This window comes from Psammomys obesus, unplaced genomic scaffold (assembly GCF_907164565.1).
Source record: "Psammomys obesus unplaced genomic scaffold, mPsaObe1.curated_primary_1811, whole genome shotgun sequence".
NCBI classification, from domain to species: Eukaryota; Metazoa; Chordata; class Mammalia; order Rodentia; family Muridae; genus Psammomys; species Psammomys obesus.
The window spans coordinates 4,241,907-4,262,402 of record NW_026586383.1 but is presented as its reverse complement, the minus strand read 5'-3'; the positions used below and the strand labels follow the sequence as shown (position 1 = coordinate 4,262,402).

Here is a 20,496-nt window from a genome sequence, read left to right as displayed (position 1 = left end):
GAAGGAAGGAAGGAAGGAAGGAAGGAAGGAAGGAAGGAAGGAAGGAAAGGAAGGAAGGAAGAAAGGAAGAAAGGAAGAAAGAAAGGATAGCTAAATAAAAAGTGGCTTATCCACACACTGGTGTATTACTGAGCCATGAAGAAAAAGGAAGCTCTGACACAGGTTAGTACATGAAGGAACCTCAGAAGCACAGAAAACAAGACCCACTGCTAAGACTGTAGTGTACGAATGCCCAGCTAGGCAGTCCCAGACAGAAGGCTTTGTGGCCTAGTGCCTGGAAGGCATGAAAGTTTGACTTATTTTTGAGAGATGAACACGGTCTGAAATTGGACCCTATGACAGTTTCTAAAGGCACGTGCATACCACACTCATCAGGGCTATGTCCAAGAACAGCGCCCTGCTCGGGAGTCTCTACCTGACTTTTTGGCAGATGGCGGCAAACTGGTGCTTCCACTGGCAGCCCCTCCTCCAGGACTCCCTCCGACCCCAGGGCCTCCAGGAGAGCCAGTCTTCTTACTCAACAGACTGTTGAAGAAATTTGCCAGGACGCCTTCACTCGTTGCTCCAGCTAGGACACAAACAAACAAAAAGCCTTTTAGAACAAAGAGTTAGTTTTCCATAAAATATTAAAAGCTACTCATACAGAAAGCAATCACAAGATTTTATTTATTATTACTGTGCACGTGTTGACGTGTGTTGAGCATGAGAGTGGGAGTGTATGTGACATCACACTGCACGTGCGAGGACGGAGAACTTGATGGAGTTGGTTCTCTCCTTCCACCTTTACATGTGTTGGGACAGCACTCATGGTGCTAGGCTCCTGCAGCAAGCTCTTTACTTGCTAAACCATCTCGCCAGCTCTACAGTGGTATTTCAAAGGGTCAAAAGTATTATTTCATTTATATCAGTGTGTGTGTGTGTGTGTGTGTGTGTGTATAGATTACAGGGCAATGCACAGGGATGGTTCTCTCCTTTCATCATGTGGGTGGCTCTAGGGGACTGAACTCTGGTTGCAGCTTGATGGCAAGTGCCTTTACCAGCCAAACCATTTCACTAACCCTACATTACCTATTGACTATCAAAATTCCTTTCTCCAGTGGTTTCCTACAGTCTAACTAAAGCTTTCAAAATGAGCAGTGACGCACTGAGAGGATACTGTCATGTTTACAAGAATTTGAGCTCCTAGCTCCCAAACAAAGCTTAGAGCATGGAGAAGAAAAGGGAAACATTTAAGCGGCCTCCAAACAAGTGTGGTCATTATAAAATGGCCTTTTCCGGGAGACAGGGCCATACCTTTCATGTTTGGATCAATTTTTTTTGTTCCACCAGGGATGGAGGACACGCTGGTTACATTGGATGACACAGATCTGTTTGGTGTTCTAGGGGAACCGCCAGGGACTCTTGGTGATGCATCCTAGGTAAAAATGGGAAGAGAACAAATATTAAGAATTAAAACTTTTATAATATTAAAAATCACTCTGCTACAGTCCCCACCTATTCTACTAGATTTTACACTACAATTTATTGATAAAAATGCTAATAATCCCATTACCACAGCCATCATGTTTTAGGATACCAATCACTGCACACACACACACACACACACACACACACACACACACACACGCACGCACGGCTTATACAGTGACTGGTAAGAAATAAACACTAAAGATATTTACATTTCAATGTTCTAAAAAGGAGTACAGGTTCTCTAAAAACATCTCACAATTCCAGAAGAGCAACTGAAGTTGATTCTGAAGCACACCCGTGTGGGTGTGGGTGTGCGTGTGCGTGTGTGTCCGCGAGCGTGCAAGCAAACGCACTCTCGTGTGATTAAGAGAATTACTGTAATACTGACCACAGGCCTTCCAGCTGCAGTTGGTGGTTGCTTTGCTAAAAGAGACTGGGGAAAAAAAAGATTTCTAGTTTAAACATTCATAGTCTACATTACTGTCTTTTTAAAGAAAATATGCACAGCTTCACTTTTTTCTTTTCTTTTTTTTAAAGATTTATTTATTTACTTATTTGTATGAGTTATCTATCTGCTTGTACACCTGCTCTTCCAGTACTCTTAACCACTGAGCCATTCATCTCTCCAGCCCTTAACTTCTTTTTCTTCCTTTTTTTCTAAGATTCATTCATTTATACTGTATTATGCCTGTATCTATGCCTGCAGGCCAGAAGAGGGCACCAGAGTCATTATAGATGGTTGTGAGCCACTATGTGGTTGCTTGCTGGGAATCCAGCTCAGGACATTTGGAAGAACAGCCAGTGCTGTTAACCTCTGAACCATCTCTCCAGCCCCCAACTTATTTTTCAAGACAGCAGTTAGGAGACCTTCTTGTTCTTCCAGAGGACCTGGGTTCGATTCCCAGCACCCATACAGTAGCTTATAATCATGCAAACTCCAGTTCTAGGAGATCCTACAGCTCTCTTCTGACCTCCTTGGGCATCAGACACATACATGGTACACAAATATATATGCAGGCAAAACATTCACACACATAAAATGAATCTAAAAAATATTAGTAATTCATTTAAGTTTTAAAAAATTAAAATAAATCCCTGACATGATGGTTAAGGGTGTAGAGACATTTGCCATCTACCCTGATGACCTGAGTTCAAGCCCCAGGAGGACTAACCCCAAAGCTGTCCTCTGACAATACAGGAGCTGTGACATACATGCATATCTCAGCCCCATATCACATACATGCAATAGATAAAAAAGCAGTAAATGTAAGTACATGATAGTTATACAAATATACATAGGGCTTGAAGGCAAATGAAATCATCTTTGCAAAACTGGTTCCACCTAAGACCACCTCTAATGCAGCGTCATACCTGTAGCTTCATAAGGAACACTTGGTCATCTTCTGCCATAATCTCCTTCTCATGCACAAACTGAAAGCGAGAAGTTGAATGACATGAGTACGTAGTCGGTAATTGCTAACACCACCAATTACTGACAGTGTGACTGAAATTAACTGAAAGACAATTCAAGAACTTAAGTGACATAAGTGACGTCCTAATATGGCTGTGTAATTTTGGTAGCTTTACACTGAAAGCTACATATCATATGACCAGTGACTACTCTATTGAACAGCTCAACCCTACAGCCACAGGACTTTCAGCCATGCTTACTCAATTTGATGTCCAGCAATGGGTGTTCTAAATGAGTCAGGAATATCTCAGTGGGTGAATGCAATTTGTCCCTGCTTTCCCTAAAATAAAAATAAAACACTCTTCTACCTGAGAAGAATCCGCAAAAATCACAAATATGACCAATTTGCTTCTTCTACAGAGGCTGTGAGCCTTTCAAAGATTGAGTCACATTACGTCACTCTTCTGTTCCAATTCCACACCACTGCCCACCTCACTGTGAAAGAATCTCACTGCAGCCTCAGTGAAGCCCCCAGGGTCTTAGCTGCCTCTCACTTCCACACCTGCCCACCTCTCAGCTCTTCTCAGCTTCTGTCTTCTATGTACACTCCTGCACTGGGGCATGTACACTTTCAGAGCCTTCACCTCTGAAACAGCCTCTTCTTTTTGCTATGTGGTTTAAGGTGGTGGGGAGGAACCCAGAGCCTCAGACACTAGGCAAGGGCTTTATCACATTCTCCCTTCCTATCAGAGTGGGCTTCAGGCCCAGTCTTTGCCTAGTCCATCTCCACATCCCACTTCAAATAGATTTCAACAACACTTGATAAATGACCTACAAATTAGACCTCATACTGTTTTGTTTGTTTTTGTTTTGATTTATCATTTATACAATGTTCTGTCTGTGTGTACTTCTGCATGTCAAAAGAGGGCACCAGATTTCACTATAGATGACTATGAGCCACTATGTGGTTACTGGGAAATGAACTCAGGACCTTTGGAAGAACAGCTAGTGTTCTTAACCTCTGAGCCATCTCTCCAGCTCTCATGTTACTGTTTTAAGATAGATCTCACTCTGCAGTCTAGGCTGGCTTAGAACTCATTATGTAGATCAGGCTGGCCTCAAACATGTGACAATTCTCCCAGCTCTGCTTCTAAAGAGCTGGGATTACAGATGCATACCACCAGGCCCTGCTATATATCAGCTTATCATTTTATGTGTGTCCTCCTTCCTAGTTAGCACTCTAGACCTAAACTTTTGCCTGAGTGCAACGAATAAAAGAAAAGGATACCATAAAGCTTAATCATGTTTGCTGGAAGGGTGGGGACTCTGGAGAAATGGCCCAGCACTTAAAAATGCTTACTGAACTTACAAAGGACCAGAGTTTGGCTTCCAACACCAACTTTGGGGCAGCTCACAACTCACTGTAACTCCAATGCCCTCTCCTAACCTCTCTAGGCAACTATGTACCTGTGTACACACCCCCACAGCAACACACACGCCTAGACACAAAGAAAAAGGGCATCATTTTTTTGTATGGTTTTCTTTTTTTTGGTGTGTGTATTTCTTTCAATAGCTATCCAAAACAAATTAAGACGATGATTCATTTCCACTAGCACTTGCTTTCTTACCACTAACAACCCACACACAGAAGACAAGATGCATAAAGTGTGAATACTGCAATTCAATAAGGTTCATAATATGTATCACATCAAGATTATTCTTTCAAAAAACAAAAACAAATAAAATATAAAGAAAAGATTATTCTTTCCTAAAATGCTGGGTTAACTCTTTGAGGAGGATTAGCACGGCGTGGTGCCATACACCTTTAAACCCAGCACTTGCAAGGCAGAGGCAGGTGGATCTCTCACATTTTGAGGACAGCCTAGTCTACAAAGTGAGTCCAGGACATCAAAGGCTACATCGAGAAATCCTGTCTCAAAAAACAAAACAAAACAAAATCTTTGAAGAGGATTACAAGTAAATATACATCTTATGTCACATTCTGAAATGTCTATATCTACTGAAGATATATATATATATCTTAATACAAAGTTAAGATGTACACATAAGAAAACCTTCTGGAACCTCACTTAACAGTCATAAAATAAAGCTTTAGTCAAGACTAAACCAAAATGGATAGCTATGAGCCAATACAGGTAATCAGTAACTACGGTCAAGATCCAAGATATGCCTCAAAGGTAGAAAGGAGAAAATGACTGTAATGACTGTAATTTTTCTTGGCTCTGGGAAGAGCTGTAGTCTCAGGAGTCCACAGCTTCCATGTACTTTAACTGCTCAAGATCTACGTATTCACTCAGGCCAAGCTGTGGCCTCCAAAGTATGTTAGAAATAGATTCTGTACTAGCATCAGCAAATGTAAGTGTGCAAAAACCAATGTTGGGCGACTGAGAGGTCGACTGACACTTGCTGGGGCAGGGGCATGAGACTCAGCAACTCTCCTGGCAGCAAATGAAAATGTCTTCTTCCTGTGCCCTTAACACAACAGACTACCCTATTCTCAGCCTAAGTCTACAGAGTAGAACCATTTTCTGAGGCTTACCTTTCGGACAGGTGGTTTGGTTATGATGTCTTCAAAATTATCTTCTACTTTCAAAGTTTGAAAATTTTCATGTAATATTCCTATTTTCTTATCATTATCCCACCCTGCTGGACTAGAGAGAAATGCACATAAAACTATCAAACGTTGTACCATCAATTTTTTCACTTAACCCACAAAGCACTTTTGGGGAGCCAGGGGAGCAGCATTAGGGAGAGATGCTAGGGCTTTGCCATGCAGTGGAATGCTCTCCCACTGAGTACAGCCCCAGGGATCAAAGGCAGGAACTCATGCATGCTAGGGAAGCATTCTACCAGGCCCTCCCAGGAAAGAAGTAAACCCACCCATGTTCCAGCTAAGGAAGTGACTAATAAGGCACTTCACAGGCAATTTAGCTGCAATAGCACAGAACTTGCAAAAGACAGGTGGTAGAACAGCAAGGCAATGAGATGCTGGTCCAGGCGCTGATAACCAAACTATCCCCATCCACTCATCCCACAGGCCTCAGACACCAGCTCAGAACTGAACCCAGAGACAGGGTGACACCGCAGGAGAAACTGCTTTGAGCACACTTACATGAACACTGCATCCTTCTCCACCACCACTGCAGGAATCTTGTAGGGGAACCCGTACAGCTTCTGGACGATGTATTTATAAACTAAGTCTATGTTCTTGTTCTCTTTTACTGAAGTATAAATAAGTGCTGCACCATCTAACCATCACATTAAGGAAAATTGTATGAAATTCATGAAGCCACCATAAACCTTGTTTTCATCTTAAGACGTACATATATGGGCAGTGGCTCAGGAGGAAATGCAAAGGATATTTAATGTGATGATACAGTTAGCAAATTCTGAATTACCCAGAACTCAGGAAGGAGAACAAGGAGGATCACAAGTTCAAAGTCATCTTCAGCTACACAGACTAGTTTGAGGCCAGTATGTGATACAAGTGAGCCTGCCTCAAATAATAATAATAATAATAACAACAACAACAATAATAATTCAGCTGGGCAGTGGTGGTGCAGGCCTTTAATCCCAGCACTTGGAGGCAGAGGCAGGCAGATGTCTGAGTTTGAGGCCAGCTCTGGTATACAGAGAGTGTTCCAGGACATCCAGGGCTACACACACACACACACACACACACACAAACACCCTGTCTCTAAAAAATTAAATATTAGTAATTAAAAAAAAGCCTCCTGTGTCAGTCTACAAGCACTTGGGTTACAGGCTATGCCCCACACAAAACCCAGTGACACACTTTCCTCAGCAAAGCCACACCATCAAACCCTCATCCAGAAGCAGGACCAACATGGAACCACATGTTCAAACACATGCAGGAGACATCTCACTCAAACCACCACAAGCTGACAGTTATTTTTCTTAAGCACAATTATTTAAACACGGCAAATTAACACTGCACATTTGAATACTCGCTTCACACTGTAACAGAGCAGGAAAGAGCCATTACTGCGCTACTGTCCCCAATCTTTTCCCCAATTTCTAAACGACCCATCCCTTTACTGTGCTACTATAAACAAGAGGCTTCTCTAATGCCTCTCTTTTCTTCAGCTCACATGAACTGAAGCAATGTGTCTGTTTAAAATGAAAAGTAGATGCTGATCCAGATGGCTTTCAAAAGGGAGAGCCTGCTATGAAAAGGTTCCACCCAGAGCTGAGTGTAAGGGTACTTGGAGGCGCGCGCACACACACACACACACACACACACACACACACACACACACACACACCAAAACTCTAGAAAAAAATAAGCCAGCCTCCATCAAGACTAGAGATTTCCTGCTCATCCTCTCAGCAGATACCTTTGTGTCCTGTAGAAGCCCGTTGTACCTCTGAGCCTCTCTCAAGGGCTCAGTGAAGACTGAGACAGAGTCTCCACAGGACTGGCCTTGAGTCAATCTGTTTCTCCCATGTCATCCAGAAAGCAGAGAGAGAACAGTACCAACACTTTAGACCACCAGATGCAAGTGAGCTGGGGAGCAGGGAGAGGTGGAACAATGTTCCCAGAAGTTTTAAAGTCCATCCTAATTGTTTTGCCTGGTAGGCACTCTACAGTTAAAGGATACACTGTAAACAGAACTTGCGGATGTGTGACTGAATAAAATCAAAGTGTTCATCTCTGTAGTCATGTTCTTTCTCCAATACACTAATGGCATCACACTGTGGAGATAAACCAATCATAAGATGGCATTCCGGTAACTTTAATTTAAACACTGAACTCCAACAGGACAATTTAAACAACCAAACAGTTCAACAGTTGACAAGAGAACATAAGTTACCAGCACACATGGTAAATGAGGAGCAGGCCCTGGAAGATCAGCAGAGACATCGTTGACAGTGCTGGCTTCTGCGTTACACTCAGTCTGACCAGGCCAGGATGCTCCTGACAGTTTCAATACATGAAAGAATGGAGACCAACAGACGTATGTCCAGTGGTCACATTTGCCATTCGGCCACTATCTCCTAGGATGAATGAATCCATCTCGCCTATGTCAGCGCTACAGAAAACAGCGCGTATCCCTTCCACCTGTGGCCTCATCCCATTCCTGGTGCTTCAATCACCTCATCACAATCTCAATAACAAAATGAAGCTGGCCTGAAAAGCCACCTGCACAATGAGCAGGAGTTAATTCTTCCTCACTATAGAAAAACACTAAAGGGCTGGAGAGATGGCTCAGTGGTTAAGAACACTGTCTGCTCTTCCAGAGGTCCTGAGTTCATATTCCCAGCAACCACATGGTAGCTCACAACCATCTACACTGGGATCTGATGCCCCTTTCTGACATGCAGGGGCAGATAGAGAACAAACAAACACTAAGGACAATGTAAAGGAGGCATGTTCAAACACCAGAACGTCCACATAATTTCACCAAAACCCTTCTAAATTGAAGGTGTAAAATATAAAAATAAAGTAAAATTTATACTGTTAATTATTACATGTAACATTAGTTGGAGTCAAATTTCACAGGTAGGTTTGTTATCACACATCATAGAAGTGTTCCTACATAATCTTGAGTGCCTGCTTGCCCACTTTCATGAGTGGCATTTCAAATGATTAAAGACGTTTCATTGTACTGCCGACTGACTGGTACTTTCTGGTGGAGTATGGCAGGAAATAGTTTTTAATCTCAGTAAGTGACTGGAGATGTAGCTCAGCGGCAGAGGATGTGTGAGGCCCTAGGTTTAATTCCCAGCATGCTCTCACTTCTTAAAAAGGGTAAACCGAAGGGTGGAGAGATGGCTCAGTAGTTAAGAGCACTGGCTGCCCACTCTTGCTGAGGTCCTGAGTTCCATTTCCAGCAACTACATGGTGGCTCACAGCCATGCTCACATTCTATGCTGGAATCTGGTGCCCTCTCCTGGCCTGCAGGTGTACATGCAGACAGAGCACTCCTACATAGCATAAATCCAAGACACCTTCAGGTGTACTTTAGCATATGAGCTCAAAAAAGGATGGGGGAAAGAAAACAAAACAAAAAGTATAAGAATGCCAAGAATGTGTGTCCTCAACCACATCAGCTTCAAGAATGACAATGGTGAAGGTGACACTTGCAGTAAGCCTGACATCCTATCTCAGTTCCCAATCACTGCCCACAAACTGTCCTCTGACCTCTACATGGTCACTATAGAAAAGCTCAAACACACATAAATTAAATAATAATAAAAACTTTTAAGACTGAACATAGGGAGACTTTTTTTTTTTTTTTTTTAGTTTTTCGAGACAGGATTTCTCTGTGTAGCCTTGGTTGCCCTGGACTCGCTTTGTAGACCAGGCTGGCCTCATTCTCACAAAGATCTGTCTGCCTCTGCATCCCGAGTGCTAGGATTAAAGACGTGCACCACCACGCCTGGCTACGGAAAACTGTTTGTTAAGTGTTAGGTCCAAACATTAATTTCATTTACCCCTAACCCTCACCCCTGGTACAGGGGCACGTAGCCCTAGCTGTCTTAGAACTCAATCTGTAGACCAGGCTGGTTTTTATCTCACAGCAATCTACTGTTTCTGTTTTTGTTGCTGTCTGTTTGTTTTTAATAATTTTTATCCCAAAGATGAACAAATTCTGAACCTTCATCTCATTACATGCTTTTTCCATGGCATGAAGGCCAGGGATAATTTTAGGCCTTTAGGTTTAGGTTAGTAGCATATACAAGGCCCTGTATTTCGTGGAATGGAATAGAACAGTTATGTCCTGACACTTTCTCCACTATTCCACAATGGACAACAGTAAAAACACATTACTCAGCACCAAGGGGAGAAAATGGGCTTGGAGGATACATTATGCTTTATAAGAAGTATCTTTTCATTACAAAATATATTCAATAAAAGAACTAAGTTAACAGAAATTTTAGTTTATTTTGTACTTATGAGATAAGGTCTGGCTATGTAGCTAGCCCTGGCTAGTCTTGAACTCATGAGCCTCCCGATTCCTGAAGCTGGGATCCTGTTGTGAACCACCATGCCCAGGAAGCTAACAGAATTCTGAAAACAGTGATTCTGTCAGCACCTTTTAATAAACACACAAATAACAAGTTCTTAATAATGGCATATTAACATAATGTAACAGGTGATACAAGGAGTTAAAAGCCTGGTCTACAGAGTGAGTTCCAGAACAGCTAGGGCTACACAGAGAAACCCTTCCTCAAAACAACAAAACCAAACCAAACAAAAAGAAAGAAAGGAATGAAGAGAAGAGAGAGAAGAGAAGAGAAGAGAAATTAGTATAAGAAAGCGTGATGTTGAGATACATTTTAAGATGCTGCAGCGATACAGGCCTTTAATCCTAGCGCTGGGGACAGAGGAAAGAGTTAGACAGTAAGGTTAGACGAGAAGATCCTGTCTCAAAACAAAGCAAATGAACAAAAAACAAAAAGAAAGGCATTTTACTTATAAAAATAAAAAGCTGCTGGGGACTGAAGAGACGGTTCTGGAGACAAGAGCACTGGCTGCTCTTCCAGAAGATCCAGGTTCAACTCTCAGCGCCCACACGGCAGCTCACAATCATTTAAACTTCAGGACCAGGAGATCTGGTGCCCTCTTCTGGCTAATGAGGGCACTACATGCACATGGTACACAAACATCCAAATAAGCAAAACACCCAGAGACATAAAACAGAATAAGCAAACTAAATTAACAATAAAAGTATCATTATCATTTCACCTGAAACTATTTCTAAGGAACTAAAAGTACAGTGAGGTCTAACTGAAATTATGAAAATGAAGTTCAACCACAAAGTGAATTTGAAATACCATTTTCTTTCAAAGAAACTGTTTCAGACCCCAAACACTTCATTAGCATGTTAGCACACACATCTCCCGGAACCAGAACATAAGGAAAGGGAATCTGACGACAGCCTATAGACACACATGACCTTGTCTCAACAGAAAGTGAGTCAACTAGGAAAACTAACACCCCAAAACAAGATGCTGCACATTCTACAAGACACTCGGAAAGCAAACTAACCTTTGTACACACTACGAGCACTGGGAGGCCCAGGTTGTGTGTGAGTGTGTCTGCACCCAGGGGCAAGACGACGCTATCGTCTCTATCCTCCTGTGCAGCCGTGGTTCTTCGCTGAGGAGAAGCTGGGAAGTCTTCTCCTGGCTCCACATATTCCTGGAAGTCTCTAATCACTGCAAGTCAAAGGAAACAGTTCAGAAATGGCACTATTTCTGCCACAATACAAGTCTGTCTTCTGTAGGCTCAAACACCATCTTACATAGGAAGAGAAATAAACAAACAAACAAAAGATTAAAAAAACTATGCATACAAAAGAAAGGCACACAAAGAACAGGTCCGCTGACTGATTTTCAGCACATTTCCACACTAAGGGCTCTACACAGTGGGCTCCGTGTAGGTCTAGTTAGGTGTGTGAGACTTTGAAGGCCAGAGAGTGGCTCCAGGTAGCTGCTGCCAAGCCTGATGCCTGGGCCTGATACCTGGGACCCACGGAGTGGGAGGAGAGAACCAACTCCTGCAAATTGTTCTCTGACCTCCACATGGAGTTGCACTTGGATCCACACACAGGCAAAAAATATGATTCATTGTCTTTAGTGTGTCTCCTGCATATATTCTAAACACCTGTGCATCACACACACACACACACACACACACACACACACACACACGAGAACATGCATGCACGGACGACCTCTAAAGGAAGGTCACTGCAATAATTTGAGAAAACTAAACATGGAAGAAAAAAAATTTACAACTTAAGTATAGTGCTGGGGCAGGAGAGATGGCTCAGCACTTACGAGCACTGGCTGCTCTTCCAGGGGACGCAGGTTCAAATCCCAGCATGGTGTCTTAACAATCATCTGTAACTTCAGTTCCAGTGGACCTGATGCCTTCCACAGTCATTGCATGCACATGGTATACAGACAGACACAGATGCAAAACACCCATACATATAAAATAAAATAAAATAAAATAAAATAAAATAAAATAAAATAAAATAAAATAAAATAAAATAAAATAAACAATGCTAACTGAAAATGGGAGAACACACCGTATTCCTAGCATAACCTGGGGCAGGAGTAATTCAGACTGTCCTTAAATTCTCCTGCTTCAGCCTACAGAGAGCTGGAATTATGGGCGCGAGCCACCGCCTCAGCTGGGTGTTTCTTTCTCTTGTGAGAGCTTCTCTCTATGTAGTGGCCTGCTACCCACCCACTCAGCCTCCTGACTATTGGGATTGTGGGTGAGCCACCATGCCCTGCATGAATACAGGTCATAATCAGGCATGTCTATAATTCCTTCCCTGGTTAGGAGTTTCCAACGGGCTAGGGAGATGGTTAATTTGGAAAATAACTTGTTGGGCACTCATATAAAAGCTAGACCCAGCGGTGTATACCTGTAACCCAAGCTCTGGAGATGCAGAGACAAACGGATGTCTGCAGCTCACTGGGCAGCTAGAACTAAATATGTGAGCTCTAGGCTCAGTGAGAGACCGTGTCTCCAAACTTAAGGTGGGCAGGCCGGAAAGATGGCTCAGCATTTAAAAGCACAAACTGCTCTTGAACAGTCTGGTTCTCAGCACCGTGGGCAGCTCACCTGCTCTACCTCTAGCTCAGGGGACCCAAAGGCCTCTTCTGGACGGCATAGGACCTTCACCCGCATGTGCACATTTCTCACATACATACACAAAATCAAAAAGAAAGGGGATTATTGGCCGGTGGTGGCATACACCTTTAATCCTAGTACTTGGGAGGCAGAGGCAGGGGGAGCTCTGAGTGTGAGGCCAGCCTGGTCTACAGAGTGAGTTCCAGGACAGCCAAGGCTACACAGAGAGACCCTGTCTCAAAACACAAGCAAATAAATAAATGGGATCTATATGCACACGCCTACACAAATACAAACCACGCACATGAGTGTGAACTACAAGCAAGCGTGGTCCTAACCCAAGCACGAAGCGAGGGTGTTGGAGAGGGCAACTACCCCCCGCAGGCAATGACCATCGGTGAAGAAAGCTAAGGATTAAAATCCTTTAGGACAGGCGGGTGTGTGGCACAGGTCTGCGTCTCAACACTGAAGAAGGAGAGCAAGAAGACTTCAAGCTTGAGTCCAGCCTAAGCTACAATGGGAGACACTGAACCAAAAACAAACAAACAAACAAATATACATGCATATTCATAACATAACAATTCATACAGAACACACACAAGTCTGTAAGCCAGAAGCATGAAGCAATGGTTCTAGCACAAACAGGGACTGAGGAGAGGAGGGAAAATGATTCCACAAACAATAGCTGCACACTCTGACACACTCTGTAAATAACAACCAACTTAACTTCTTTTTACTTATGTCAACATCCTTTCATGTGTATTTCACACTGACAAAGTTGATAAGACTAATAGTCACAAAACTGCTGGGAAGAGAGGAACTGAAGGTTCGAATTTTTTTACCCATAAAACTGACCTTTCAAAATAAACACACACAGTCATTTGATAAGAATAAAACACTTTTACCAAAGTATTTACTATTATGTTTATTAAATATTAAAACTAAAATTCAAATTGAATTTCAAAATGGTAGTCATTATTATATTTCCTTCACTGAGTCTTGTTTGTAGAAAAAAAAAAAAAACAATTGGGGGCTGGAGAGATAGCTCAGTGGTTAAGAGCACTGGCTGCTCTTCCAGAGGTCCCAAGTTCAATTCCCAGCACCCACATAGTAGCTCACAACCACCTATAATGGGATCTGCTGCTCCCTTCTGATAAACAGGTGTAAATGCAGATACAACACTCATATACATAAACAAATAAAATCTTTAAGGAAAAAAAACAATTGGAGATGCAGAGACAAACAGATGTCTGCAGCTCACTGGGCAGCTAGAACTAAATATGTGAGCTCTAGGCTCAGTGAGAGACCGTGTCTCCAAACTTAAGGTGGGCAGGCCGGAAAGATGGCTCAGCATTTAAAAGCACAAACTGCTCTTGAACAGTCTCTGTTATAGTCAGCTAACACATCGAAATTGGAAGCCATGTTGGTATTTCTTGGCCACTCACACTTCTGCTCCATTTCTTTCATCTCTTCAGGGGGGATTTTCAGCTTGTCAACATGTTCTCTCACCACACTTGCCCACTTCTGTAAGGAATCCAAAGCAGTCCAAGGCTTTGACATGTCAACAACCAGTGTGACCAGAGTGTCCTTCAGAGAAAGGGCGTCCAGTGAGAACTTGAGCAGCCCTTTGTGATACAGGTCTCCATCTAAGATCCACACATTACATCTTGTCTGATCTACAAAAGAGTGGAAGAAGCCGCACAGTTTCTTTACAGCACTATTAGGTCATTTAAGTATCCACAGCAGAGGTCTGTTAGCACTGATAAGGCTCCACTATTTGGGTCAGATATGACAATTTAGAAAGGCCTAAAATGAGTAACAGGCAACTACAGGACCAGAGCATCCCTCCTCTATTTCCCATTCCTTAATCAAGCATTAAATACCATGTTTATATTTTACCCTCGGCAGACAGAACTGTACATATTCAAGAAATTACACACTCAAAAAGGAAATGTGCTGAGCAAATGAGAGCAAGTATGGGACAATTACATTATTATAGGAAAATGAGGAAGTGGTGAAAGAAAGATGGGTAAAGCAATCACCATAAATAAACCTCGAAACTGAGACTGTTTTTTGTTTTATGTTGCTTTGTGTTGTCTTGTTTTTTGAGGCAGGGTTTCTCTGTGTAGCACTTGCTGTCCTGGTCTCCATCTGTAGACAGGCTGGACTTGAACTCACAGAGATCCATCTGCCTCAGCCTCTCCAGTGCTGCGATTAAAGGCATGCACCATCACCGCCTGGGTCTGAGACCATTTTTTAAAGATGGCAAGAAGGTTAAACATTGCACATGGAATACCCTAAGATGCTCAAAACCATACAGTCTGAAACCTAACTTCACATCAACCTAACTCTTCACTGATCCAAGTGACATTCCAGAACCCATGCTGAGCAATGACAACTGGACAAGTGTGATGGAGAAGAGCAGAGCCCACAGCTGACTTCAGGAGGCCACACTCACCGTCCCTGTCTTCATCATGGACATTTAGGTACAGATACTCCAGTCCTCTTCCTTTCTTGTACTCCTCTACTCCCTGCATTTTTCTTATTAAGCTTGTTTTCCCAGCTCCATCTTCACCTAGATAACACGCATTAGAGAAAGGCGAGGAAAAGGAAAGTCTGGTTTAGTTCAGTATGGACCAGGCACCCCTCTGGCACCATGGGAAAGCCGTCTACAGTGGCATGGCCAAAGGAGTGATCCAAGGGAGGGCCGGCGGGCAGCTGCCCAGCGAGGAGCAGACGACACAGCGGACTCCCTCCCCCCCGCACTGCCATTACTTTTCCTTCCTGTCCATCCTGCTATGAAAGGCCCTCTGTGGGACAGAGGGCAAAGCAGGAGGCCACGGCTCAGCAAGTGCCCCATTTACACCATCCTAGACTCATCTGTAAGGGATGAAGGGCTCCCTAAGCCTCAGTCTGAAGAATCTCAGTTTTGTAGAGACATGTTTGTTTGTTTAAAGAACAGAGTAAAGGCAAGCTTACAAAGTACACCACAATCTGCAGAGGGAAAGGATGATAACAAAGCCACCACCTTCTTTTTCGACTTTTTTAAAGTAAAAAATATTTACTTCAAAAATTCTGTGTATGTGGGGGCAGTATGTGCTCATGAGTGCAGGTGTCTATGGAGGCCACAGACAGAATTTGATCTCCCTGGACATGGAGTTGCACACATTCTCAGCATGAACGATGTGCTCTAAACCACTGAGCCATTTCTCAGCACTCCCTACCCGTTATTTTTGAGCAAAGGTCTCACTGTGTAGGCCAAGTTGGTCTCTAACTTACAATCTGGTTGCCTCACCTGGGACTACAGGAATGCCACCACTCATGATCTGGGGACAACTGGCCTGACCTGAGTCATGCCCACATTATGGAGAGTAGATGGCTTATTTGACTGATCAGGACAGGGAACTGGGACGCTGAGCAAAACCATAACTGACCATGGGACAAGGGGTTGGGAGAGCAGAGGAGAAACAGTAAGTTGGGCAGGAGAAAAGAAAAGAAGGAATATAGAACAGATAGAAACAGGAAATAGCCTTAAAAATAACAATGGCGGGCAAGTGTGTGATTTAAACTTGGCAGATATGGAAAATTTAAGGATTGAAATGTGACTCAGTTGGGAGTCTTGCCTAGCATCCACAAAGCCCGGGGTTCCCTTCCAGCACCACACAGACCTGGTATGGGGTGCCTGTCTGCAGCCCTGTACTTAGTGGGTAGGATCAGAAGGTTCAGGAGTTCACAGTCAGCCACAACCACAAACTGAGTCTGAAACCAGCCTAGGCTACATGAGACCTTGTCTCAAATGTTTTCATTGTTTATTTTATATTATATTTTATATTATATTTTATATTATATATTATATATTATATTTTATTTTATTTTATATTTTATTTTATTTTATTTTATTTTATTTTATTTTATTTTATTTTATTTTATTGATGCTGACACTTTGCCTGCATGTATTTTATTTTATTTTATTTTATTGATGCTGACACTTTGCCTGCATGTACGTCTGTGTACCAGGTGCATGCCTAGTGACAGTAGAGATAAGAAGAGGGCATCAGATCTCCTGGAACTAGTTACACATGATTGGTTGTGAGCTGCCATGTGGGTGCTGGGAATTGAACAGCAGTCCTCTAGAATAGCAGCCAATGCTCTTAACTGCTGAGCCATCTGCTTTCAGTTTTAAGAAGAAGAAGGGCCAGCGTGGTGGCACACACCCTTATTTCCCTAGCTTGGGAGGCAGAGACAGGTGGATCTCTGTGAGTTCAAGGCCAGCCTAGTCTACAAATCAAGTTCCAGGACAGCCAAGGCTAAACAGAGATGCCCTGTCTCAAAACAAAAACAAAAAGAAGAGGAATAGGAAAAAGAGGAGGAGGCAGCAACAGCAAAAGCTGGTGCCTATGTCACAGATCTTCTGAATGACTGACTACCTCGGCATCTTAATTATGTCACAGATCACAGTGACCACCTGTCCACTGTTTTCTCTCTCTCTCTCTCTCTCTCTCTCTCTCTCTCTGTCTCTATCAGTTTTTCAGTGTAGCACTAGCTACCCTAGAACTTGTATTCTATACCAGGCTGGACTCAAACTCAGAGGTCCACTTAACCTCTGTCTCCAAGTGCTGCGTCCAGCCCACTTGTGTTTCTAATCATGCTATCAGGTGGAGGCAGAAGTGACACAGGCATACCCAACTCAAATCAAAGTGTTCTTGGGGGCTGGAGAGATGGCTCAGTGGTTCAGAGCACTTGCTTCTGTTAGAAGACCTGAATTTCCTTCTCAGTACCCACATCTGGTGGCTCACATCTATCTGTAACTCCAGCTCCAGGGGGATCCAACAGGCACCAGCACATACTCATACAAAGACAAACACACACATATATGAACATAATAAAAGTAAAACAAACAATTAAAGTTTAAAAAGCCTAGATGCCAAGTGTCTAAGTTATATTTCTATTGCTATAATAAAGACCATGAGCAGAAGCAATGATGGGATGGGAGTGGGATTGGGATTGATTTCACTTTACAGCTCACAGTCCATCATGCAGGAAAGTCATGGCAGGACTCAGGGACCTGTAAAAGGAGCTGAAGCAGAGCTCATGAACAAGTGCTGCTTACTGACTTGCTCTTTCTGCTTTCTTTCTTTTCTATTTTATATCTTTATTTCTTTTATTGTATGAGTGTTTTGCCTGCATATTATGTCTGTTCACCACGTGTGTGCCTGGACCCTATAAAGGTCAGAAGAGGGCATCAAATCCCCCTGGAACAGGAGTTACAGGCCTCTGTGAGCCTGCATGGGTACTGGGAATTGAACCTGGGCCTTCTGCAAAAGCAGCCAGTGCTCTTAACCTCTGAGCCATCTCTCCAGCACCCTTTGCTTTCTTATACAGCACAGGCCCATCTGCCCAGGAAAGGCATGGTCCACAGCAGGCTGGGCTTTTCCACATCAATCATCAATCAAAAAAATGTCCCAAAGATCTACCCACAGGCCAATCTGATGGAGGCATTTTCTCAGTTAAGTTCCCTCTTATCAGATGACTCTAGTTTGATCGAGTTGAGAAACAAAACAACCAAACACACCAGAAGTGGTAGTGCATGCCTATAATCCCAACACTTAGAAGAATGAGGCAATGGGCTGAGAGCTTGAGGGTAACCAGGGCTACATAGTTAAATCATAGCCAGGCTATATATACTACAAACCTCAAACCCCCTAATGGACCCCAAAAAGAAGGTACCTTACAATATTCACTACCATATTTCATCTGTATCAGAGGACTGATTATTTTCACAAATCATTTTTCAACACTTCATTATTAGCAAATATAATCATGAATAGGTATCAAAAGTTTGACATTGTATACATACATTCATCTATACATACACACATATTAAATCAGATCACTATTTGAAAAAGTATTTACAATCTATTGTTCATTGCACATTATCCACAATGCCAAGATATAAAACCCAATTTAAGAGTCATCATCAGATTATTGGATAAAAACAATTCAGGAAAACCAAGCATCATAGTGCATATCTGTAATCACAGCATTTAGGATTTGAAGGGCAGAAAGACCATGAGTTGAAAACCAGCCTCAACTTTATGAGTTCAAAGACAGCTTAGGGTACATGAGAGCCTGTCTCAAAAAAGAAAAAGACAAAGCCGGGTGTGTTGGTACACGCCTGTAATCCCAGCACTTGGAGAGGCAGGAGCAGGCAGAGCTCTGTGAGTTTGAGGCTAGACTGGCCTAGAAAGCGAGTCCAGAATGGCCAAAGCTACACAGAGAAACTGTCTCAAAAAACTAAAGAAAGAAAAGAATAGATATATACCATGACAAATTACTACAAAGTCATAAAAGAAATCCTGACAATTGTGAAAACAGGGTTGAACTCAGGGGACATAATGTTAAGTGAAATAAGCCAGGCATAAAAAACAAATTTCACAGGCACCTCTCTGCTATACAGAGCTGGAAGCTAAGCCCATAGAACAGAGTGTGGAATGCTGGTTCTCAGGATCTGGGGAGCTGGTGAGGCAGAAGTCACAAAGATCAGTCTTAGATAGAAAGGGAAAGTGGTATCAGAGTTCTCCTGCACTGCAGTAAGCAACAGGACTTGCAGCACCATGCAAAGTGGGGACTGCCTAGAACACGCAGCAGCACAGGGGCCACATGGACAGGAGAATGACATGACAGCTCAGAAAATGTCAAGGCTTCTCATCACGAGACTGTAACATATGACATAACAAGCCATTGTCCAAGGTGCATATGTCCCACAGAGCATATTACGCACAGCAAGCACATATAATTTTACCTAATTAAGAAAAAGAATGTGGGAATTAAATACTTCCTGCTACTTTTATGTATACTATTGAACTAGCCATCAAAACGACAGATTAGGCCAAAAACAGTAATGTCTATGATAATAACAGTAATTCTCAGGCAAAGTGGAATATGTCAAAATTGTTTGTTATATTGGTCTTGTGATGTGAATTCTTTTAGCTCTGTATAGCACTGTGGCATTTAACTTATAGCTTTGTAATTGCTTGAAAACTATAAGGAAGAGAATATCACCTTAGGAGGCTGGAACAGATTCTCACGCTAAAAATAGTATGAATCACCATGTTGGAAGAGCTATGGAAATGCTTAAGAGATCTGCACCTGCACGTAAACCGTGCCCTAGAAATACAAAATCCACCTGCCACGTCACTGTCCTAAGGAGAAAGGAGCCTGGTGACACCTGAAGTCAGACAGGCAACACTTCAGCCAAACCTTGCAGGATTCATTAACCTCCAGGAGTTAATCATTTCAGGAAGGGAAAGTGAGAGCAGAGACCCAGGCAAAGAAAGTGTCCTTCTAACAAGGACAAATGCTTGGCATGGTGGCACAGCCTACAGTCCCAGCACTCTGTGAAATGAGGTGGGATCTCGAGTTTGAGGCCAACTTGGCCTATGTAGAAAGTAAACCAAAGGAGTAAGTTAAATTCAACATGACAGGCTTAAGAAAGTTAAACTAAGGGCTGGAGAGATGGCTCAGTTGGTAAGAGCACTACTATCTGCTCTCCCAGAGGTCCTGAATTCAATTCCCAACAACCACATGGTGGCTCACAACCATCTATACTGGCATACATGCAGATAGAGCACTCACACACACAATAAATAAAATCTTAAAAAAAAAAATAAAGAGAATTAAACTGAGCTGGGTGGGGTGGGGTGCCACACACCTGTAATCCTAGCATTCAAGGAGGCAGAGGCAGGTGGATTTCTCTGAGTTCCAGGCCACGCTGGTCTACAAAGTGAGTCCAGGAGAGCCAAGGCTACACAGAGAAACCCTGTCTCGAAAAACCAAGAAAAAAGTGAAAGAAAGTTAAACTGTCCTTCTGACAATGGGGAGCCACAGAAGTTGAGATATTTTAGAAAGAACACATGCCAGAAGCCAGGGAGACAGACTCTTAAATTCAAATATGGAAAGCCAGGCAGTGGCACAT

The 20,496-nt window shown here is 42.8% G+C and overlaps 1 protein-coding gene across 2 annotated transcripts in view; it reads right to left on the bottom strand.

Moving 5' to 3' along the window:
- Dync1li1 (dynein cytoplasmic 1 light intermediate chain 1) overlaps positions 1-20,496 on the bottom strand; it is a 34,637-nt gene that overhangs the window by 2,179 nt on the left and 11,962 nt on the right. For both annotated transcript variants that reach the window (XM_055601710.1, XM_055601711.1), the window contains exons 3-12: positions 14,980-15,096; positions 13,967-14,197; positions 10,920-11,089; positions 7,525-7,618; positions 6,015-6,150; positions 5,442-5,553; positions 2,842-2,901; positions 1,859-1,903; positions 1,294-1,414; positions 416-568 (exon numbers count right to left, since the gene is read on the bottom strand). In XM_055601710.1, the coding sequence (XP_055457685.1) occupies positions 416-568; positions 1,294-1,414; positions 1,859-1,903; positions 2,842-2,901; positions 5,442-5,553; positions 6,015-6,150; positions 7,525-7,618; positions 10,920-11,089; positions 13,967-14,197; positions 14,980-15,096 (1,239 nt within the window). The remainder of the gene's footprint in view (positions 1-415; positions 569-1,293; positions 1,415-1,858; positions 1,904-2,841; positions 2,902-5,441; positions 5,554-6,014; positions 6,151-7,524; positions 7,619-10,919; positions 11,090-13,966; positions 14,198-14,979; positions 15,097-20,496) is intronic.